We start from the raw sequence: 21920 nt of genomic DNA on the forward strand, positions 1-21920 counted from the left end.
TCAAATGGCCCCTGTAATAACTGATAGTTTTGTTTCTAAACAATGGTTTGTTGACAGTTTACTTCATCATGATTTCATTGTCTTTACTGTCATGAATGTAACTCTGTGTAAAATTTTTCAGTGTGTTTGTGAATGTAGTATTGATCTGTTCATAACTGATAACATGGCAGGGGATCAGTCACACTATGAACGTAATGTTATATGAAACCAAAAGCATTTAACAAATCTGCTCTTTCTTTCAATATTGTTTCTTATCTGTGTTCTTCATGGACGTAACAGAGACTCTCAGAAGTAGAGGATAATTATAATCATACACTCTATGACAGAACAGTACTGTAAATCAAACCAATAAGAGACTAAATGTTAATGATTGATTTGTGGAGCCAACAAACAAAAAGTAGAGATTTTCCAGTCACCATTCCTGTGGAAAACCCAGTCTCATTCCCAGCATCCCTCAGAGAGTGATGCAAGCCTGTGCCTGAAAGCAGCCGCTGGACTGTAGCTGCTGTCAGTGATGAGGCAACAGTGGTCCAGGTGAGTATAAATAGCAGCACATTTTGCAGACTCAACCATCAGACAGGAGAAGAAGTCAAAGGAGCTGACAAGAGTCACCAAGAGTCAAAGGATTTAACAAGTCATCCACTCAAACCCTCCAAAGATGAAGACGTTCAGTGTTGCAGTTGCAGTGGCCGTCGTGCTGACCTTCATTTGCCTTCAGCAGAGCTCTGCTGTCCCAGTCACTGAAGTAAGAACTCCACTTCAGTCATTTCATTTACTTCTCGGTGTTTTGTTAAAATACTAAGATGTTGTTCCTAAATGCACAAAATTCATTAACAGGTGGAAGAGCTGGAGGAGCCAATGGGCCTTGAACATCTGGAGGTGCCAGTGGAATCGTGGAAGGTACGTTCAGTTAGCTGAATGAATAAAGTCAAATATCATGAGGTGGATGAGCAGCAGGAGAATGAGCAGAGTGAGAGATGATGCTGGAGATGAACACCCTGCTCATGTCTCTTGTCTTTCACACAGATGCCGTATAGCAGCAGAATGAAGCGTCACAGCAGCCCCGCTGGCTGTAGGTTTTGCTGCGGTTGCTGTCCGAACATGCACGGATGTGGTGTCTGCTGCAGGTTCTGAGGATTCTGCACCAGCCTGGAATTTCAACAACAACCACTAAATATTCATTTGTGAGGCTTTTATTTATCTGATGGCAAATTTACAGCTTTCAGTTGTACTTGTGGTTGTAAATATCTGAAGATGTGACTGGAATTGGTCATACTGTGGTTCATGCGTTATGTCACTGTATCATCCACTCTGCTAAATATCTGCTGATACTACAGTGTATCATCACAATAAACTTCAATTTGACGAATATGTCATGTGTGAACCTGCTCTTTAAACATTGTTATTGTCTTGTGTCAATCAGTCAGTTGTGACTGTTAACTTGTCTTTGAACTGCGTCAAATGCATCTCCTGGTTTAGCATTTACTGTATATCACAAACAAACAAGGATATCAAGATATGTAATTGATGAGTTTCCACAATTGGCTTATTAATGTTCTCAGTGTATTCTCTTCCGTCATTATGCTAATATCCTGAATTACATGATATTCAGTGAAGTCAGTCCATGAAAACACAACGTATATCTGTTGGTGTAGTTGTTTGTTTCAGTCTTGAAAAATCCTCTGGTGCACATGAGGTGACATCATTTTTCTTGTAGCAGTGATAAAAAACCTTCAGAACTTTAAGTGAAGATCAACTCAACTTGATTATTGTCTACAATGGTCTTTAGTCTCTGCTCAAATGAACATTATCAACATGCTTAGCTTCAGCAAAGGACTCAAATGTACCTACAGTGTCTGTGTGAGAGTTAATGGAAACATGTTGATGTTTTGCACCATATTTATACACATTTGTCACAAAGGATGTGATGCAGCTGAATTGTTTTGCAGCTGCATGAAATTGAGTACACGTGATTTCATCAAGGTGACCACAGAGGGTCATTTTTCAATATAAAGCTCCAATTAGAGAATCTTTACAGACAGATTTATGGAAATAGATGATGAGGATGAGGATGAGGAGTTTCTTCAAAGCAGTTTAACGAAGTGATGGACATCTCAAGAAGATGAAGAAGAAGAATCGGGGGGAGACAATCCCCTTTATTTGTCACACACATGCACGCACTGCACACGAGGTGAAATTTATCCTCCGCATTTCACCCATACTGGTCGTCCTTCCGCAGCAGACCAGGAGCGGTGGGCAACCAGACTGGCACCCAGGGACCCATCTTCGCTGTCACCATTGGTCAGGTGGTGATCTTCTTGCATGTTTTTAGTTAGGGTATATTTTTAACGGGGGATACCCCAGGTGAACATGCAAACACAGAAAGGCCCTCTTTTTTTTGCAGCAGGCACCGAAGGCATGGTGGAGGACACACCCCTGGTGCCCGCGGCGAGAATCGAACCGGGAACCTTCTTGCTGTGAGGTGACAGTGTTGCCACCGTGCCACCTTGCTACAACGTCAACATCAGGTTCATACTCTATTAGATTTATTTTGTTATTTTGGTCACATGAAGAAAGCAGGTGTGACAACTCAGTTATCAAATGAGTGGATTAGGGAATATTGGTGATTACATCATCTGTCTGGAAAAGCTGACGCTGAAGAAAATTCAAATGGCCCCTGTAATAACTGATAGTTTTGTTTCTATACAATGATTTGTTGACAGTTTACTTCATCATGATTTCATTGTCTTTACTGTCATGAATGTAACTCTGTGTAAAATGTTTCACTGTGTTTGTGAATGTAGTATTGATCTGTTCATAACTGATAACATGGCAGGGGATCAGTCACACTATTAATGTAATGATATATGAAAACAAAAGCATTTAACAAATCTGCTCATCTTTCAATATTGTTTCTTATCTGTGTTCTTCATGGACGTAACAAAGATTCTTACAAGTAGAGAATAATTTTAATCATACACTCTATGACAGAACAGTACTGTAAATCAAACCAATAAGAGACTCAATGTCAATGATTGATTAGTGGAACCAACAAACAAAAAGTAGAGATTTTCCAGTCACCATTGCTGAGGAATTTCCCAGTCTCATTCCCAGCATCCCTCAGAGAGTGATGCAAGTCTGTGCCTGAAAGCAGCCACATGGACTGCAAGTGCCCTCAGTGATGAGGCAACAGTGGTCCAGGTGAGTATAAATAGCAGCACATTTTGCAGACTCACCCATCAGACAGGAGAAGAAGTCAAAGGAGCTGACAAGAGTCACCAAGAGTCAAAGGATTTAACAAGTCATCCACTCAAACCCTCCAAAGATGAAGACGTTCAGTGTTGCAGTTGCAGTGGCCGTCGTGCTGACCTTCATTTGCCTTCAGCAGAGCTCTGCTGTCCCAGTCACTGAAGTAAGAACTCCACTTCAGTCATTTCATTTTCTTCTCAGTGTTTTGTTAAAATACTAAGATGTTGTTCCTAAATGCACCAAATTCATTGACAGGTGGCAGAGCTGGAGGAGCCAATGAGCCTTGAACATCTGGAGGTGCCAGTGGAATTGTGGACGGTACGTTCAGTTAGCTGAATGAATTAAGTCAAATATCATGAGGTGGATGAGCAGCAGGAGAATGAACAGAGTGAGAGATGATGCTGGAGATGAACACCCTGCTCATGTCTCTTGTCTTTCACACAGATGCCGTATAGCAACAGAATGAAGCGTCACAGCAGCCCCGCTCGCTGCAAATTTTGCTGCGGTTGCTGTCCTAACATGCACGGATGTGGTGTCTGCTGCAGGTTCTGAGGATTCTGCACCAGCCTGGAATTTCAACAACAACCACTAAATATTCATTTATGAAGCTTTTATTTATCTGATGGCAATTTAACAGCTTTCAGTTGTACTTGTGGTCGTAAATATCTGAAGATGTGACTCGAATTGGTCGTACTGTGGTTCATGTCACTGCATCATCCACTCTGTGCTAAATATCTGCTGATACAACAGTTTGTTATCACAATAAACTTCAATTTCACTCATATATCACCTGCGACCATGTTCTTTTATCATTGTTTTGGTCTTGCAATAATCTGGAGCCAGTTGTGACACTTAACTTGTCGTTGAACTGTGTCAAATGCATCTCCTGGTTTAGCATTTATATCACAAATAAACGAGAATATCAAGTTATCTCATTGATGAGTTTCCACAATTGCGATATCAATATTCTCAGTCTATTCTCTACATTCATTTTGCTAATATCGTGAATTACATGATATTCAGTAAAGTCAGTCCATGAAAACACCACGTATACCTGTTGGTGTAGTTATTTGTTTCAATCTTGAAAAATCCTCTGGTGCACATGAGGTGACTCATCATTTTTCTTGCAGCAGTGATAGAAAACCTGCAGAACTTTAAGTGAAGATCAACTCAACTTGATTATTGTCTACAATGGTTTCCAGTTTCTGCACAAATGAACATTATTAACATGCTTAGCTTCAGCAAAAGGACTCAAATGTACCTACAGTGTCTGTGTGAGAGTTAATGGAAACATGTTGATGTTTTGCACCATATTTATACACATTTGTCACAAAGGATGTGATGCAGCTGAATTGTTTTGCAGCTGCATGAAATTGAGTACACGTGATTTCATCAAGGTGACCACAGAGGGTCATCATGCAGACGATACTTTTCAATATCAAGCTGCACTTAGAGAATCTTTACAGACAGATTTATGGAAATAGAGACAGAACACTGAATCAGAATTAAAACATATAAAGTACTGATGCAGTTTGGTGTGTGTGTATTCTTTCCCATTCTTTTGTTGCCTCTCTCAATATCTCCTGTTCTCTCTAACCTGTCTGCTCTCACTCACTTGTCCTGGAGAAACAGGGTTAGTAAACACCAAATGTAAATGGACTTTGAAATAATTTTCAATAGACGCTTGAATCCTGTATCACTTCCTGCACACAGTGGACATTCATACTTATTTTTGCTGCTTTTAATGTAGGTGCAACAAATTAAAGCTTTGCTTGAAGTGACTGGACACCAGTGAATACAGCATTGCATACACACTAAGGTTAACTTCAATGAGCTCAAAGCTGCATGTTTCCAATAAAGATAAAGACTGAAAGATATGTTTACATTGTCATGACGGTTCATTATTTGTACTTAAACTTTTGGGTCTGATGTAAAATTAAATGCCATGTCATGCCAAAGTCATGATGAAGAAAAGTGCTTGGATTGACTAAAAACATTTGTTGATGATAAACAATGTGACGTGATCTTCACGATTGTCAATGATCTAAACATCAGGTTAATGCTCTGTCATTATTAGACACATTTTGCCATTTTGGTCACATGAAGAAAGCAGGTGTGAAAACACAACTATCAAATGAGTCGATTAGTGAATATTGGTGATTACATCATCTGTCTGGAAAAGCTGACGCTGAAGAAAATTCAAATGGCCCCTGTAATAACTGATAGTTTTGTTTCTATACAATGATTTGTTGACAGTTTACTTCATCATGATTTCATTGTCTTTACTGTCATGAATGTAACTCTGTGTAAAATGTTTCAGTGTGTTTGTGAATGTAGTATTGATCTGTTCATAACTGATAACATGGCAGGGGATCAGTCACACTATTAAAGTAATGTTATATGAAAACAAAAGCATTTAACAAATCTGCTCTTTCTTTCTTTAAATAGACAGAGAGAGACAGACGTCCTTTTATCCCTAATACAAATGTTATCGTTGTAATGCTTAACGTTATCTACAAAGATGGAGTACATCACTGCTTTGAAGAGGAGGAGGAGGAGGAGGAGGCCGAGGATTTACCATCTAAGGACCTCATATTTAGACATGAGTGATCAGGAGTGCAGGTGGGCCACGAGAATAACGCCTTCAACACTGTAGGCTATAGAATTTTCTTTAATCATCTACTCTTTTGCACATCAAAGGAACAAATTACATCTGCCAAGGTAGGTCGTCGACGTGATAGCGCGCATCGTGGCCTCCGATGGGCACCTCGGCTGCGGGCTCAGTCATCCTCGAAACTTGCCATGCGCCTCGCCAGCGGCGTTTTTAAAGGTGAGGCGAGGAGCTGGTGTGATTGGGTAACATTGGACTCGGCTGTGTCAAACCCACTCCACGCCATCTCCCCTCCCTCCTTCCGAGTTGTAACGCTGGGTGGGACTGAGATGAGAAGGGGGAGTAGTTGCGCCCGCAGCGCAGTGCACGAAAATACCAAAGTCTGCGCCGTCACGCCCCATCGGCGAATTGCACAGAACTTTGCGCCGCGCCTCCGCTGCGCCCGTGGCGGAAACGAAAATAGACCCCTAAATATTAATGATTGATTTGTGGAGCCAGGAAACAAAGCAGAGATTTTCCAGTCACCATTCCTGTGGAAAACCCCAGTCTCATTCCCAGCATCCCTCAGAGAGTGATGCAAGTCTGTGCCTGAAAGCAGCCACTGGACTGTAGGTGCTGTCAGTGATGAGGCAACAGTGGTCCAGGTGAGTATAAATAGCAGCACATTTTGCAGACTCAACCATCAGACAGGAGAAGAAGTCAAAGGAGCTGACAAGAGTCACCAAAGAGTCAAAGGATTTAACAAGTCATCCACTCAAACCCTCCAAAGATGAAGACGTTCAGTGTTGCAGTTGCAGTGGCCGTCGTGCTGACCTTCATTTGCCTTCAGCAGAGCTCTGCTGTCCCAGTCACTGAAGTAAGATCTCAACTTCAGTCATTTCATTTTCTTCTCAGTGTTTTGTTAAAATACTAAGATGTTGTTCCTAAATGCACAAAATTCATTGACAGGTGGAAGAGCTGGAGGAGCCAATGGGCCTTGAACATCTGGAGGTGCCAGTGGAAACGTGGAAGGTACGTTCAGTTAGCTGAATGAATTAAGTCAAATATCATGAGGTGGATGAGCAGCAGGAGAATGAACAGAGTGAGAGATGATGCTGGAGATGAACACCCTGCTCATGTCTCTTGTCTTTCACACAGATGCCGTATAGCAGCAGAATGAAGCGTCACAGCAGCCCCGCTCGCTGCAAATTTTGCTGCGGTTGCTGTCCGAACATGCACCGATGTGGTGTCTGCTGCAGGTTCTGAGGATTCTGCACCAGCCTGGAATTTCAACAACAACCACTAAATATTCATTTATGAAGCTTTTATTTATCTGATGTCAGTTTCACAACTTTCAGTTGTACTTGTGGTCGTAAATATCTGAAGATGTGACTGGAATTGGTCATACTGTGGTTCATGTCACTGCATCATCCACTCTGTGCTAAATATCTGCTGATACAACAGTTTGTTATCACAATAAACTTCAATTTCACTCATATATCATGTGTGACCACGTTCTTTTATCATTGTTTTGGTCTTGCAATAATCTGGAGTCAGTTGAGACTGTTAACTTGTCTTTGAACTGTGTCAAATGCATCTCCTGGTTTAGCATTTATATCACAAATAAACCAGAATATCAAGTTATCTCATTGATGAGTTTCCACAATTGGGATATCAATATTCTCAGTCTATTCTCTACATTCATTTTGCTAATATCCTGAATTACATGATATTCAGGAAAAGTCAGTCCATGAAAACACAACATATACCTTATGCTGTCTTTTGTTTCAATCTTGAAAAATCCTCTGGTGCACATGAGGTGACTCATTCTTCTTGCAGCAGTGATTAAAAAACCTGGAGAACTTTAAGTGAAGATCAACTCATCCTGATTATTGTCTACAATGGTTTCTAGTCTCTGCACAAATGAACATTATCAACATGCTTAGCTTCAGCAAAAGGACTCAAATGTACCTACAGTGTTTGTGTGAGAGTTAATGGAAACATGTTGATGTTTTGCACCATATTTATACACATTTGTCACAAAGGATGTGATGCAGCTGAATTGTTTTGCAGCTGCATGAAATTGAGTACACGTGATTTCATCAAGGTGACCACAGAGGGTCATCATGCAGACGGTACTTTTCAATATCAAGCTGCACTTAGAGAATCTTTACAGACAGATTTATGGAAATAGAGACAGAACACTGAAGCAGAATTAAAACATATAAAGTACTGTTGCAGTTTGGTGTGTGTGTATTCTTTCCCATTCTTTTGTTGCCTCTCTCAATATCTCCTGTTCTCTCTAACCTGTCTGCTCTCACTCACTTGTCCTGGAGAAACAGGGTTAGTAAACACCAAATGTAAATGGACTTTGAAATAATTTTTAACAGAAGCTGGAATCCTGTATCACTTCCTGCACACAGTGGACATTCATACAAATGTTTGCTGCTTTTAATGTAGGTGCAACAAATTAAAGCTTTGCTTGAAGTTACTGGACATCAGTGAATACAGCATTGCATACACACTAAGGTTAACTTCAATGAGCTCAAAGCTGCATGTTTCAAATAAAGATAAAGACTGAAAGACATGTTTACATTGTCATGACGGTTCATTACTTGTACTTAAACATTTGGGTCTGATATAAAATTAAATGCCATGTCATGCCAAAGTCATGTTGAAAATAAGTGCTTGGATTGACTGAAAACATTTGTTGCTGATGAACAATGTGACGTGATCATCATGATTGTCAATGATCTGAACATCAGGTTAATACTCTGTCATTATTAGACACATTTTGCCATTTTGGTCACATGAAGAAAGCAGGTGTGACAACTCAGTTATCAAATGAGTGGATTAGGGAATATTGGTGATTACATCATCTGTCTGGAAAAGCTGACGCTGAAGAAAATTCAAATGGCCCCTGTAATAACTGATAGTTTTGTTTCTATACAATGGTTTGTTGACAGTTTACTTCATCATGATTTCATTCTCCTTACTGTCATGAATGTAACTCTGTGTCAAATGTTTCAGTGTGTTTGTGAATGTAATATTGATCTGTTCATAACTGATAACATGACAGGGGATCAGTCACACTATTAACGTAATGTTATATGAAAACAAAAGCATTTAACAAATCTGCTCTTCTTTCAATATTGTTTCTTATCTGTTTTCTTCAAGGACATAACAAGGAATCTCAGAAGTAGAGAATAATTAAAATCATACACTCTACGACAAAACAGAACTGTAAATCAAACCAATAAGAGACTAAATGTTAATGGTTGATTTGTGGAGCCAACAAACAAAAAGTAGAGATTTTCCAGTCACCATTCCTGTGGAAAACCCCAGTCTCATTCCCAGCATCCCTCAGAGAGTGATGCAAGTCTGTGCCTGAAAGCAGTCACTGGACTGTAGGTGCTGTCAGTGATGAGGCAACAGTGGTCCAGGTGAGTATAAATAGCAGCACATTTTGCAGACTCAACCATCAGACAGGAGAAGAAGTCAAAGGAGCTGACAAGAGTCACCAAGAGTCAAAGGATTTAACAAGTCATCCACTCAAACCCTCCAAAGATGAAGACGTTCAGTGTTGCAGTTGCAGTGGCCGTCGTGCTGACCTTCATTTGCCTTCAGCAGAGCTCTGCTGTCCCAGTCACTGAAGTAAGAACTCCACTTCAGTCATTTCATTTTCTTCTCAGTGTTTTGTTAAAATACTAAGATGTTGTTCCTAAATGCACCAAATTCATTGACAGGTGGAAGAGCTGGAGGAGCCAATGAGCCTTGAACATCTGGAGGTGCCAGTGGAAACGTGGAAGGTACGTTCAGTTAGCTGAATGAATGAAGTCAAATATCATGAGGTGGATGAGCAGCAGGAGAATGAACAGAGTGAGAGATGATGCTGGAGATGAACACCCTGCTCATGTCTCTTGTCTTTCACACAGATGCCGTATAGCAGCAGAATGAAGCGTCACAGCAGCCCCGCTCGCTGCAAATTTTGCTGCGGTTGCTGTCCGAACATGCACGGATGTGGTGTCTGCTGCAGGTTCTGAGGATTCTGCACCAGCCTGGAATTTCAACAACAACCACTAAATATTCATTTATGAAGCTTTTATTTATCTGATGTCAGTTTCACAACTTTCAGTTGTACTTGTGGTTGTAAATATCTGAAGATGTGACTGGAATTGGTCGTGCTGTGGTTCATGTGTGATGTCACTGTATCATCCACTCTGCTAAATATCTGCTGATACTACAGTGTATCATCACAATAAACTTCAATTTGACTAATATCTCATGTGTGAACCTGCTCTTTAAACATTGTTAGTGTCTCATTTCAATCTGGAGTCAGTTGTGACTGTTAACTTGTCTTTGAACTGTGTCAAATGCATCTCCTGGTTTAGCATTTATATCACAAACAAACCAGAATATCAAGTTATCTCATTGATGAATTTCCACAATTGGCATATTAGTATTCTCAGTCTATCCTCTTCAGTCATTATGCTAATATCCTGAATTACATGATATTCAATAGAGGTCAATCCATGAAAACAAGACGTATATCTGTTGGTGTTCTTTGTTTCAATCTTGAAAAATCCTCTGGTGCACATGAGGTGACTCATCATTTTTCTTGCAGCAGTGATAGAAAACCTGCAGAACTTTAAGTGAAGATCAACTCCACTTGATTATTGTCTACAATGGTCTCTAGTCTCTGCACAAATGAACATTATCAACATGCTTAGCTTCAGCAAAAGGACTCAAATGAACCTACAGTGTCTGTGTGAGAGTTAATGGAAACATGTTGATGTTTTGCACCATATTTATACACATTTGTGACAAAGGATGTGATGCAGCTGAACTGTTTTGCAGCTGCATGAAATTGAGTACACGTGATTTCATCAAGGTGACCACAGAGGGTCATTTTTCAATATAAAGCTGCACTTAGAGAATCTTTACAGACAGATTGATGGAAATAGATGATGAGGATGAGGATGAGGAGGTTCTTCAAAGTAGTTTAACGAAGTGATGGACATCTCAAGAAGACGAAGAAGAAGAATCAGGGGGAGACATTCCCCTTTATTTGTCACACACATGCACGCACTGCACACGAGGTGAAATTTATCCTCCGCATTTCACCCATACTGGTCGTCCTTCCGCAGCAGACCAGGAGCGGTGGGCAACCAGACTGGCACCCAGGGACCCATCTTCGCTGTCACCATTGGTCAGGTGGTGATCTTCTTGCATGTTTTTAGTTGGGGTATATTTTTAACAGGGGATACCCCAGGTGAACATGCAAACACAGAAAGGCCCTCTTTTTTTTGCAGCATGCACCGAAGGCATGGTGGAGGACACACCCCTGGTGCCCGCGGCGAGAATCGAACCGGGGACCTTCTTGCTGTGAGGTGACAGTGTTGCCACCGTGCCACCTTGCTACTATGTCAACATCAGGTTCATACTCTATTAGATTTATTTTGTTATTTTGGTCACATGAAGAAAGCAGGTGTGACAACTCAGTTATCAAATGAGTGGATTAGGGAATATTGGTGATTACATCATCTGTCTGGAAAAGCTGACGCTGAAGAAAATTCAAATGGCCCCTGTAATAACTGATAGTTTTGTTTCTATACAATGATTTGTTGACAGTTTACTTCATCATGATTTCATTCTCTTTACTGTCATGAATGTAACTCTGTGTAAAATGTTTCACTGTGTTTGTGAATGTAGTATTGATCTGTTCATAACTGATAACATGGCAGGGGATCAGTCACACTATTAATGTAATGATATATGAAAACAAAAGCATTTAACAAATCTGCTCATCTTTCAATTTTGTTTCTTATCTGTGTTCTTCATGGACGTAACAAAGATTCTTACAAGTAGAAAATAATTTTAATCATACACTCTATGACAGAACAGTACTGTAAATCAAACCAATAAGAGACTCAATGTCAATGATTGATTAGTGGAACCAACAAACAAAAAGTAGAGATTTTCCAGTCACCATTGCTGAGGAATTTCCCAGTCTCATTCCCAGCATCCCTCAGAGAGTGATGCAAGTCTGTGCCTGAAAGCAGCCACATGGACTGCAAGTGCCCTCAGTGATGAGGCAACAGTGGTCCAGGTGAGTATAAATAGCAGCACATTTTGCAGACTCACCCATCAGACAGGAGAAGAAGTCAAAGGAGCTGACAAGAGTCACCAAGAGTCAAAGGATTTAACAAGTCATCCACTCAAACCCTCCAAAGATGAAGACGTTCAGTGTTGCAGTTGCAGTGGCCGTCGTGCTGACCTTCATTTGCCTTCAGCAGAGCTCTGCTGTCCCAGTCACTGAAGTAAGAACTCCACTTCAGTCATTTCATTTTCTTCTCAGTGTTTTGTTAAAATACTAAGATGTTGTTCCTAAATGCACCAAATTCATTGACAGGTGGCAGAGCTGGAGGAGCCAATGAGCCTTGAACATCTGGAGGTGCCAGTGGAATTGTGGACGGTACGTTCAGTTAGCTGAATGAATTAAGTCAAATATCATGAGGTGGATGAGCAGCAGGAGAATGAACAGAGTGAGAGATGATGCTGGAGATGAACACCCTGCTCATGTCTCTTGTCTTTCACACAGATGCCGTATAGCAACAGAATGAAGCGTCACAGCAGCCCCGCTGGCTGTAGGTTTTGCTGCGGTTGCTGTCCAAACATGCACGGATGTGGTGTCTGCTGCAGGTTCTGAGGATTCTGCACCAGCCTGGAATTTCAACAACAACCACTAAATATTCATTTATGAAGCTTTTATTTATCTGATGGCAATTTAACAGCTTTCAGTTGTACTTGTGGTCGTAAATATCTGAAGATGTGACTCGAATTGGTCGTACTGTGGTTCATGTCACTGCATCATCCACTCTGTGCTAAATATCTGCTGATACAACAGTTTGTTATCACAATAAACTTCAATTTCACTCATATATCACCTGCGACCATGTTCTTTTATCATTGTTTTGGTCTTGCAATAATCTGGAGCCAGTTGTGACACTTAACTTGTCGTTGAACTGTGTCAAATGCATCTCCTGGTTTAGCATTTATATCACAAATAAACGAGAATATCAAGTTATCTCATTGATGAGTTTCCACAATTGCGATATCAATATTCTCAGTCTATTCTCTACATTCATTTTGCTAATATCGTGAATTACATGATATTCAGTAAAGTCAGTCCATGAAAACACCACGTATACCTGTTGGTGTAGTTATTTGTTTCAATCTTGAAAAATCCTCTGGTGCACATGAGGTGACTCATCATTTTTCTTGCAGCAGTGATAGAAAACCTGCAGAACTTTAAGTGAAGATCAACTCAACTTGATTATTGTCTACAATGGTCTCTAGTCTCTGCACAAATGAACATTATCAACATGCTTAGCTTCAGCAAAAGGACTCAAATGTACCTACAGTGTCTGTGTGAGAGTTAATGGAAACATGTTGATGTTTTGCAACATATTTATACACATTTGTCACAAAGGATGTGATGCAGCTGAATTGTTTTGCAGCTGCATGAAATTGAGTACACGTGATTTCATCAAGGTGACCACAGAGGGTCATCATGCAGACGGTACTTTTCAATATCAAGCTGCACTTAGAGAATCTTTACTGACAGATTTATGGAAATAGAGACAGAACACTGAAACAGAATTAAAACATATAAAGTAGTGATGCAGTTTGGTGTGTGTGTATTCTTTCCCATTCTTTTGTTGCCTCTCTCAATATCTCCTGTTCTCTCTAACCTGTCTGCTCTCACTCACTTGTCCTGGAGAAACAGGGTTAGTAAACACCAAATGTAAATGGACTTTGAAATAATTTTTAACAGAAGCTTGAATCCTGTATCACTTCCTGCACACAGTGGACATTCATACAAATGTTTGCTGCTTTTAATGTAGGTGCAACAAATTAAAGCTTTGCTTGAAGTTACTGGACACCAGTGAATACAGCATTGCATACACACTAAGGTTAACTTCAATGAGCTCAAAGCTGCATGTTTCAAATAAAGATAAAGACTGAAAGACATGTTCACATTGTCATGACGGTTCATCATTTGTACTTAAACATTTGGGTCTGATGTAAAATTAAATGCCATGTCATGCCAAAGTCATGTTGGAGAAAAGTGCTTGGATTGACTGAAAACATTTGTTGATGATAAACAAAGTGACGTGATCATCACGATTGTCAATGATCTGAACATCAGGTTAATACTCTGTCATTATTAGACACATTTTGCCATTTTGGTCACATGAAGAAAGCAGGTGTGACAACACAGTTATCAAAAGAGTCAATTAGGGAATATTGGTGATTACATCATCTGTCTGGAAAAGCTGACGCTAAAGAAAATTCAAATGGCCCCTGTAATAACTGATAGTTTTGTTTCTATATAATGATTTGTCGACAGTTTACTTCATCATGATTTTATTGTCTTTACTGTCATGAATGTAACTCTGTGTCAAATGTTTCAGTGTGTTTGTGAATGTAATATTGATCTGTTCATAACTGATAACATGGCAGGGGATCAGTCACACTATTAACGTAATGTTATATGAAACAAAAGCGTTTAACAAATCTGCTCTTCTTTCAATATTGTTTCTTATCTGTGTTCTTCATGGACATAACAAAGATTCTTACAAGTAGACAATAATTAAAATCATACACTCTATGACAGAACAGTACTGTAAATCAAACCAACAAGAGACTAAATGTTAATGATTGATTTGTGGAGCCAACAAACAAAAAGTAGAGATTTTCCAGTCACCATTCCTGTGGAAATCCCCAGTCTCATTCCCAGCATCCCTCAGAGAGTGATGCAAGTCTGTGCCTGAAAGCAGCCACTGGACTGTCGGTGCTGTCAGTGATGAGGCAACAGTGGTCCAGGTGAGTATAAATAGCAGCACATTTTGCAGACTCAACCATCAGACAGGAGAAGAGGTCAAAGGAGCTGACAAGAGTCACCAAGAGTCAAAGAATTTAACAAGTCATCCACTCAAACCCTCCAAAGATGAAGACGTTCAGTGTTGCAGTTGCAGTGGCCGTCGTGCTGACCTTCATTTGCCTTCAGCAGAGCTCTGCTGTCCCAGTCACTGAAGTAAGAACTCCACTTCAGTCATTTCATTTTCTTCTCAGTGTTTTGTTAAAATACTAAGATGTTGTTCCTAAATGCACCAAATTCATTGACAGGTGGAAGAGCTGGAGGAGCCAATGAGCCTTGAACATCTGGAGGTGCCAGTGGAAACGTGGACGGTACGTTCAGTTAACTGAATGAATGAAGTCAAATACCATGAGGTGGATGAGCAGCAGGAGAATGAACAGAGTGAGAGATGATGCTGGAGATGAACACCCTGCTCATGTCTCTTGTCTTTCACACAGATGCCGTATAGCAGCAGAATGAAGCGTCACAGCAGCCCCGCTCGCTGCAAATTTTGCTGCGGTTGCTGTCCGAACATGCACGGATGTGGTGTCTGCTGCAGGTTCTGAGGATTCTGCACCAGCCTGGAATTTCAACAACAACCACTAAATATTCATTTATGAAGCTTTTATTTATCTGATGGCAATTTTACAACTTTCAGTTGTACTTGTGGTTGTAAATATCTGAAGATGTGACTGGAATTGGTCATACTGTGGTTCATGTCACTGTATCATCCACTCTGCCAAATATCTGCTGATACAACAATTTGTTATCACAATAAACTTCAATTTCACTCAAATATCATGTGTGACCACGTTCTTTTATCATTGTTTTGGTCTTGCAATAATCTGGAGCCAGTTGTGACACTTAACTTGTCGTTGAACTGTGTCAAATGCATCTCCTGGTTTAGCATTTATATCACAAACAAACCAGAATATCAAGTTATCTCATTGATGAATTTCCACAATTGGGATATTAGTATTCTCCGTCTATTCTCTTCAGTCATTATGCTAATATCCTGAATTACATGATATTCAGTAAAGTCAGTCCATGAAAACACCACGTATACCTGTTGGTGTAGTTATTTGTTTCAATCTTGAAAAATCCTCTGGTGCACATGAGGTGACATCATTTTTCTTGCAGCAGTGATAGAAAACCTGCAGAACTTGAAGTGAAGATCAACTCAACTTGATTATTGTCTACAATGGTTTCTAGTCTCTGCACAAATGAACATTATCAACATGCTTAGCTTCAGCAAAAGGACTCAAATGTACCTACAGTGTCTGTGTGAGAGTTAATGGAAACATGTTGATGTTTTGCACCATATTTATACACATTTGTCACAAAGGATGTGATGCAGCTGAATTGTTTTGCAGCTGCATGAAATTGAGCACACGTGATTTCATCAAGGTGACCACAGAGGGTCATCATGCAGACGGTACTTTTCAATATAAAGCTGCACTTAGAGAATCTTTACAGACAGATTTATGGAAATAGAGACAGAACACTGAAACAGGATTAAAGCATATAAAGTACTGTTGCAGTTTGGTGTGTGTGTATTCTTTCCCATTCTTTTGTTGCCTCTCTCAATATCTCCTGTTCTCTCTAACCTGTCTGCTCTCACTCACTTGTCCTGGAGAAACAGGGTTAGTAAACACCAAATGTAAATGGACTTTGAAATAATTTTCAATAGACGCTTGAATCCTGTATCACTTCCTGCACACAGTGGACATTCATACTTATTTTTGCTGCTTTTAATGTAGGTGCAACAAATTAAAGCTTTGCTTGAAGTTACTGGACATCAGTGAATACAGCATTGCATACACACTAAGGTTAACTTCAATGAGCTCAAAGCTGCATGTTTCAAATAAAGATAAAGACTGAAAGACATGTTTACATTGTCATGACGGTTCATTATTTGTACTTAAACATTTGGGTCTGAAGTAAAATAAATGCCATGTGAAGACAAAGAGTCATGTTGAAGAAAAGTGCTTGGATTGACTAAAAACAACATGTGATCATCATGACTGTAGATGATGACTTTCTTCAAAGTAGTTTAATGAAGTGATGGACATCTCAACATCAGGTTCATACTCTGTCATTATAGGAGTTATTTTGTTATTTTGGTCACATGAAGAAAGCAGGTGTGACATCACAGTTATCAAAAGAGTCAATTAGGGAATATTGGTGATTACATCATCTGTCTGGAAAAGCTGACGCTGAAGAAAATTCAAATGGCCTCTGTAATAACTGATAGTTTTGTTTCTATACAATGATTTGTTGACAGTTTACTTCATCATGATTTCATTGTCTTTACTGTCATGAATGTAACTCTGTGTAAAATGTTTCAGTGTGTTTGTGAATGTAGTATTGATCTGTTCATAACTGATAACATGGCAGGGGATCAGTCACACTATTAACGTAATGTTATATGAAACCAAAAGCATTTAACAAATCTGCTCTTCTTTCAATATTGTTTCTTATCTGTGTTCTTCATGGACGTAACAGAGACTCTCAGAAGTAGAGAATAATTATAATCATACACTCTATGACAGAACAGTACTGTAAATCAAACCAGTAAGAGACTAAATGTTAGTGGTTGATTTGTGGAGCCAACAAACAAAAAGTAGAGATTTTCCAGTCACCATTGCTGAGGAATTTCCCAGTCTCATTCCCAGCATCCCTCAGAGAGTGATGCAAGCCTGTGCCTGAAAGCAGCCGCTGGACTGCAAGTGCCCTCAATGATGAGGCAACAGTGGTCCAGGTGAGTATAAATAGCAGCACATTTTGCAGACTCAACCATCAGACAGGAGAAGAAGTCAAAGGAGCTGACAAGAGTCACCAAGAGTCAAAGGATTTAACAAGTCATCCACTCAAACCCTCCAAAGATGAAGACGTTCAGTGTTGCAGTTGCAGTGGCCGTCGTGCTGACCTTCATTTGCCTTCAGCAGAGCTCTGCTGTCCCAGTCACTGAAGTAAGAACTCCACTTCAGTCATTTCATTTTCTTCTCAGTGTTTTGTTAAAATACTAAGATGTTGTTCCTAAATGCACCAAATTCATTGACAGGTGGAAGAGCTGGAGGAGCCAATGGGCCTTGAACATCTGGAGGTGCCAGTGGAAACGTGGACGGTACGTTCAGTTAGCTGAATGAATTAAGTCAAATATCATGAGGTGGATGAGCAGCAGGAGAATGAACAGAGTGAGAGATGATGCTGGAGATGAACACCCTGCTCATGTCTCTTGTCTTTCACACAGATGCCGTATAGCAGCAGAATGAAGCGTCACAGCAGCCCCGCTGGCTGTAGGTTTTGCTGCGGTTGCTGTCCGAACATGCACGGATGTGGTGTCTGCTGCAGGTTCTGAGGATTCTGCACCAGCCTGGAATTTCAACATCAACCACTAAATATTCATTTATGAAGCTTTTATTTATCTGATGGCAATTTTACAGCTTTCAGTTGTACTTGTGGTTGTAAATATCTGAAAATGTGACTGGAATTGGTCGTACTGTAGTCCATGTCACTGTATCATCCACTCTGTGCTAAATATCTGCTGATACTATAATTTATTATCACAATAAACTTAAATTTCACTCATATGTCATGTGTGACCACATTCTTTTATCATTGTTTTTGTCTTGCAATAATCTGGAGTCAAATTATATCACAAATAAGCAGAAAATCAAGGTTTGAGGGACCAGTGTGATGCACCCAGAAGCAAAGACATTGTTGTTTGTGTATGATTAAATTAAGTGGTTAAACATGTGTGATGCTCCTGCACTCAAACCTTGTCAAATTCAAGGCTGCACATAAATAATTTTGGAGCGTCTTTATAGACAGAAAGAGAAAACCTGAGAATAAGACAGAATTAAAAAGAAGCAAGTAATGGTGTAGTGTGTGTGTCCACAGATATTAACGTCCAATGCACTCATATTCTCTTCCTTTCATATCATTTGTTTTTTTGCTCCTCTTTTGTTGTGTGTGTCTCATCTTTTTCTCTCTGCTCAGCAGTAAACACCAAGCGTAAACTGTGCATTAGGTTTTGTTTTCATCAACACTTGAGCATGGTCACAGGAGTCGGGTGAGACTGGTGCTTTCATTTCCACTCCAGCGGTGCTCTTCCCAAACTACTCCATTGACAGCACAATGTTTCCATCTCAGCTATGATTTCAGCTCTATTCAAAATAAATATTATGCAGAAATAAGAATAATAACTTGACTAGAAAACACATTTTTTTTTCATAAGATAAAATAAGTCATGTAGTGATGCCCACTAGAGGAAACTCATGACCGCACATGATGTGCTAGAGTCCGTTTTGTGGAAAGATTAAGGTATTTTCTTCAAACAAAATCATATGTGTACATCTTTGATAATGAAATGATTACATCTGCAGTTGTAGAAATGCTGATTATAATGCTCTCTATGAAGCTAAAAGGGACAGTTCATCCCAAAATCAACCCGCTTACCCAAAGTGCTTTTTATCCATCTAGATCTTTTTGGTTTGAGCTGCAGAGTTGTGGAGATATCGGCTGTAAAGTCGGTGCGTTCTCTCAAACATAATGGAACCAGATGGCGTTAAAGAAATACAGTTGAAAAACTCAACAGCAATGTTTCTTGCCAGAAATCACAAGATAATCCACAAACCTTGTTGCGAGGAGTTTCATGAAGGAACTATTTTTTTTCTACCAAACTACACCCACCAACCATGTCACATGCGCAGAAGGAAGCATGCACCCACTCATAGACGAGAGGCTCGTGCTCATGACAACGTGGGATCTAAGCATAAATGGCGTCCTCAGCTGAGCTGTAACGTCAGCTGGCAGTATCAGTTGGCTGTAAACTAATCTCCACAAGCTCGCAATGTCAATCTGGGGTTAGTTGAGTTGATGCATGTTTCCTCCTGCTCAGTGATACAGTTGGGAGGTGTAGTTCGACAGACAGGAAATAGTTCCTACTTGAAACTTCTCACAACCAGGTCTGTGAGTTATCTGAAGTTACTGGGTCATGATTTCTGGCAATTTGAGCAACACAAGCCCAGTCTCATGTAGATGGATCATACTCGAGAGAAGGTAGACATCTCTCCAAAACAATCTGCATCGATTAAAAGGATGACAGGTCAGAGGAAAAAAAAATATATAATGTAATAAAAAAGGGTATTTAAAAATGGGTTGTCACAGATGCGGAGACATTCATTCTACTGTTTGTTGATTCAGATGTGATATGAAGCCACTAGCTGGAGGGACTTTTGGTAATTACACAAGACATGTGGAATGACTGAAAATTGAAGTGGCTCCTGACTTTATCAGTGTTGACTGGAACCAGAGATTACTTCATTTGTACTTTTTGTTGTTTGAATATTTTTATTTATTTTTTTTACACTATCAGATCAGTCTTATGATGTTTAAGTGAAGAGGAAAAATATGTCAATATAATCAACAGTTTGGTTTGTTTTTGTTGACAGTTCGGTTTATTACAATATCAAAGTAATTTACATCAGAATCTTTCAATAGGATTATATATGACTTTAACATACTAACAATTGGTAACAAATGCCAAGACATCAGGCTTACTATTGCAATACTGCAACAGTTAACAAAAACTTCAAGTATAGGTGCATCATGCCATTTTGCATTTTTCTGAAGGAAGATCCACTCATGTCTCTCCTAGGAAGTTTATATGGGACACATTGAAGCTCATTACTGGAGGAAAGTATGTGCTGCCAGTGATGAGGCAACAGTGGCCTAACTGAGTATAAATACCATCAGACTTGAGAAGAGGTCAAAGATCTAACAAGAGACACCAAAAAAACATTTAGTTCTAGTTGCTCTCGTTGTTTAACCCTTCACAGAACTGAGAAACTGAAACCACTCAGTCCAAAAGATAAACACATTCAGTGTTGCAGTTGCAGTGGCCATAATTCTCACCTTTGTTTGTGCTCAGGTGAGCTCTGCTGTCCCAGTCACTGAAAGTAAGAACTTGACTTAAAAGCCATTTTATGTGCTTGTTATCCACAAGCATTTTGCCAGGATGCTACATTTGAGCTATGTAAGTGTGTGTGTATTTCCTTTAAAATGCCCTGATTCCTCTCAGATGAGAAGAGGTGAATAGAATGAATGATAATGCTCTTGTCTCTTTTCTCTCACACTGATGCCATGTAACCTCGGACAGAGACGTCAGAGTGGCTCCATTTGATGCTCCGTCCTCGGCGTCTGCGGTATGTGCTGTGAGTGAGGATTGTTGTACCAGCCCGGGATTTGAGCAACTACCATTAAAATTCAATTTGTTATGGTTTTTGACTTACATATGGTCATGCTGTGGTTGCTATCCGCTTATATCAAATACGGTAACTGCAGATAGTATTGTATATTGTTAACATTCAGTTTTAATTCAATAAAATATCCTATGACCAAGATGAGTGGCCAGTGTTGTGGATGAACTATTAATTTACAATAAATAGAAGTGGTATTGCAATAAATTAGTAACACATAACTGATGATGATCAGGAAGAGTGTACAGGCTGTCTATTATGCTGTCACTTAATATCTGTTACCATGCAGGCCCAAATACAGAAATGTCAAGGAAGTAATGTCCTCCGCTGGCCTCCAACAAACAACAATAAGGCAGCTTCATTTTCCAAGGGTGGTCTGCTGTCCAAGAGCTAACCAGGGCCAGCTCAGCTCTACTGTGCCTCGCTTGTTATCCAGCACAGTGAGGGGAGGTATGGCATCTAGCCATGGTGGTATGCATGCTATTGTGTTATTTCAGCATTGCTGGATTGCACCTCGCAATTATAATGACCACAAAGGTCAAATAAACGGTCTGGTGTTAATTCAGTGCAGAAATGGGGAACACACAGACTCAGACTCGGTGATCGAGTTATGAATGGTGAAACAACATAGAGAGAGTCAATATATTGCAAGTGACAAGCAGAACAATGGCAAACCTGTGATGGCTATATGATTCCGATTTAATTATCCCCACACACAGAGACAGAGGTGCATGTGCAATGCAAAACACACACATTTGCCCACACTCACACATGCACAGACTACCAGTCTGGAGCCTGGCGGACTCCTGGTCTGATCCCACCCTCATGCAGCCTTGCAGGGGGCTGAGCGGCATGCCAGGCCCGCCTCACGCCCAGACGGATGCCCGTTCTACGC

General features: G+C 40.1%; 6 protein-coding genes across 6 annotated transcripts; all 6 read left to right on the top strand.

The window, feature by feature from the left end:
* Positions 1–589: 589 nt before the first annotated feature.
* Positions 590–1292, top strand: LOC143325082 (hepcidin-like). Its single transcript, XM_076737971.1, has 3 exons — positions 590–745; positions 838–900; positions 1027–1292. Exons 1-3 carry the CDS (start codon positions 659–661, stop codon positions 1132–1134), a joined length of 258 nt encoding a protein of 85 aa, XP_076594086.1. The 5' UTR covers positions 590–658; the 3' UTR covers positions 1135–1292.
* A 1968-nt stretch (positions 1293–3260) lies between these two features.
* On the top strand, positions 3261–3981 carry LOC143324964 (hepcidin-like). Its single transcript, XM_076737788.1, has 3 exons — positions 3261–3412; positions 3505–3567; positions 3694–3981. Exons 1-3 carry the CDS (start codon positions 3326–3328, stop codon positions 3799–3801), a joined length of 258 nt encoding a protein of 85 aa, XP_076593903.1. The 5' UTR covers positions 3261–3325; the 3' UTR covers positions 3802–3981.
* A 2577-nt stretch (positions 3982–6558) lies between these two features.
* LOC143324963 (hepcidin-like) lies at positions 6559–7325 on the top strand. Its single transcript, XM_076737787.1, has 3 exons — positions 6559–6716; positions 6809–6871; positions 6998–7325. The coding sequence occupies exons 1-3, from the start codon at positions 6630–6632 to the stop codon at positions 7103–7105; spliced, it is 258 nt and encodes an 85-aa protein (XP_076593902.1). The 5' UTR covers positions 6559–6629; the 3' UTR covers positions 7106–7325.
* Positions 7326–9337: 2012 nt separating this feature from the next.
* LOC143324962 (hepcidin-like) lies at positions 9338–10068 on the top strand. Its single transcript, XM_076737786.1, has 3 exons — positions 9338–9493; positions 9586–9648; positions 9775–10068. The coding sequence occupies exons 1-3, from the start codon at positions 9407–9409 to the stop codon at positions 9880–9882; spliced, it is 258 nt and encodes an 85-aa protein (XP_076593901.1). The 5' UTR covers positions 9338–9406; the 3' UTR covers positions 9883–10068.
* A 1938-nt stretch (positions 10069–12006) lies between these two features.
* LOC143324982 (hepcidin-like) lies at positions 12007–12647 on the top strand. Its single transcript, XM_076737811.1, has 3 exons — positions 12007–12159; positions 12252–12314; positions 12441–12647. Exons 1-3 carry the CDS (start codon positions 12073–12075, stop codon positions 12546–12548), a joined length of 258 nt encoding a protein of 85 aa, XP_076593926.1. The 5' UTR covers positions 12007–12072; the 3' UTR covers positions 12549–12647.
* Positions 12648–14788: 2141 nt separating this feature from the next.
* Positions 14789–18175, top strand: LOC143324322 (uncharacterized). The gene is made up of 7 exons (XM_076736691.1): positions 14789–14939; positions 15032–15094; positions 15221–15321; positions 16136–16197; positions 17625–17734; positions 17827–17889; positions 18016–18175. Exons 1-7 carry the CDS (start codon positions 14853–14855, stop codon positions 18121–18123), a joined length of 594 nt encoding a protein of 197 aa, XP_076592806.1. The 5' UTR covers positions 14789–14852; the 3' UTR covers positions 18124–18175.
* Positions 18176–21920: the final 3745 nt, after the last annotated feature.

The sequence above is a fragment of the Chaetodon auriga genome, chromosome 8 (assembly GCF_051107435.1).
Source record: "Chaetodon auriga isolate fChaAug3 chromosome 8, fChaAug3.hap1, whole genome shotgun sequence".
Classification (NCBI taxonomy): domain Eukaryota; kingdom Metazoa; phylum Chordata; class Actinopteri; order Chaetodontiformes; family Chaetodontidae; genus Chaetodon; species Chaetodon auriga.

Excerpts from the sequence above, each read along its gene's own strand:
- LOC143324982 (XM_076737811.1), top strand. The coding sequence starts at position 12,073 with ATGAAGACGTTCAGTGTTGCAGTTGCAGTGGCCGTCGTGCTGACCTTC. Across the intron at positions 12,160-12,251 it reads CTGCTGTCCCAGTCACTGAA|GTGGCAGAGCTGGAGGAGCC; the intron begins GTAAGAACTCCA and ends ATTCATTGACAG. Across the intron at positions 12,315-12,440 it reads TGCCAGTGGAATTGTGGACG|ATGCCGTATAGCAACAGAAT; the intron begins GTACGTTCAGTT and ends TCTTTCACACAG.
- LOC143324962 (XM_076737786.1), top strand. The coding sequence starts at position 9,407 with ATGAAGACGTTCAGTGTTGCAGTTGCAGTGGCCGTCGTGCTGACCTTC. Across the intron at positions 9,494-9,585 it reads CTGCTGTCCCAGTCACTGAA|GTGGAAGAGCTGGAGGAGCC; the intron begins GTAAGAACTCCA and ends ATTCATTGACAG. Across the intron at positions 9,649-9,774 it reads TGCCAGTGGAAACGTGGAAG|ATGCCGTATAGCAGCAGAAT; the intron begins GTACGTTCAGTT and ends TCTTTCACACAG.
- LOC143324964 (XM_076737788.1), top strand. The coding sequence starts at position 3,326 with ATGAAGACGTTCAGTGTTGCAGTTGCAGTGGCCGTCGTGCTGACCTTC. Across the intron at positions 3,413-3,504 it reads CTGCTGTCCCAGTCACTGAA|GTGGCAGAGCTGGAGGAGCC; the intron begins GTAAGAACTCCA and ends ATTCATTGACAG. Across the intron at positions 3,568-3,693 it reads TGCCAGTGGAATTGTGGACG|ATGCCGTATAGCAACAGAAT; the intron begins GTACGTTCAGTT and ends TCTTTCACACAG.
- LOC143324322 (XM_076736691.1), top strand. The coding sequence starts at position 14,853 with ATGAAGACGTTCAGTGTTGCAGTTGCAGTGGCCGTCGTGCTGACCTTC. Across the intron at positions 15,095-15,220 it reads TGCCAGTGGAAACGTGGACG|ATGCCGTATAGCAGCAGAAT; the intron begins GTACGTTCAGTT and ends TCTTTCACACAG. Across the intron at positions 17,890-18,015 it reads TGCCAGTGGAAACGTGGACG|ATGCCGTATAGCAGCAGAAT; the intron begins GTACGTTCAGTT and ends TCTTTCACACAG.
- LOC143324963 (XM_076737787.1), top strand. The coding sequence starts at position 6,630 with ATGAAGACGTTCAGTGTTGCAGTTGCAGTGGCCGTCGTGCTGACCTTC. Across the intron at positions 6,717-6,808 it reads CTGCTGTCCCAGTCACTGAA|GTGGAAGAGCTGGAGGAGCC; the intron begins GTAAGATCTCAA and ends ATTCATTGACAG. Across the intron at positions 6,872-6,997 it reads TGCCAGTGGAAACGTGGAAG|ATGCCGTATAGCAGCAGAAT; the intron begins GTACGTTCAGTT and ends TCTTTCACACAG.
- LOC143325082 (XM_076737971.1), top strand. The coding sequence starts at position 659 with ATGAAGACGTTCAGTGTTGCAGTTGCAGTGGCCGTCGTGCTGACCTTC. Across the intron at positions 746-837 it reads CTGCTGTCCCAGTCACTGAA|GTGGAAGAGCTGGAGGAGCC; the intron begins GTAAGAACTCCA and ends ATTCATTAACAG. Across the intron at positions 901-1,026 it reads TGCCAGTGGAATCGTGGAAG|ATGCCGTATAGCAGCAGAAT; the intron begins GTACGTTCAGTT and ends TCTTTCACACAG.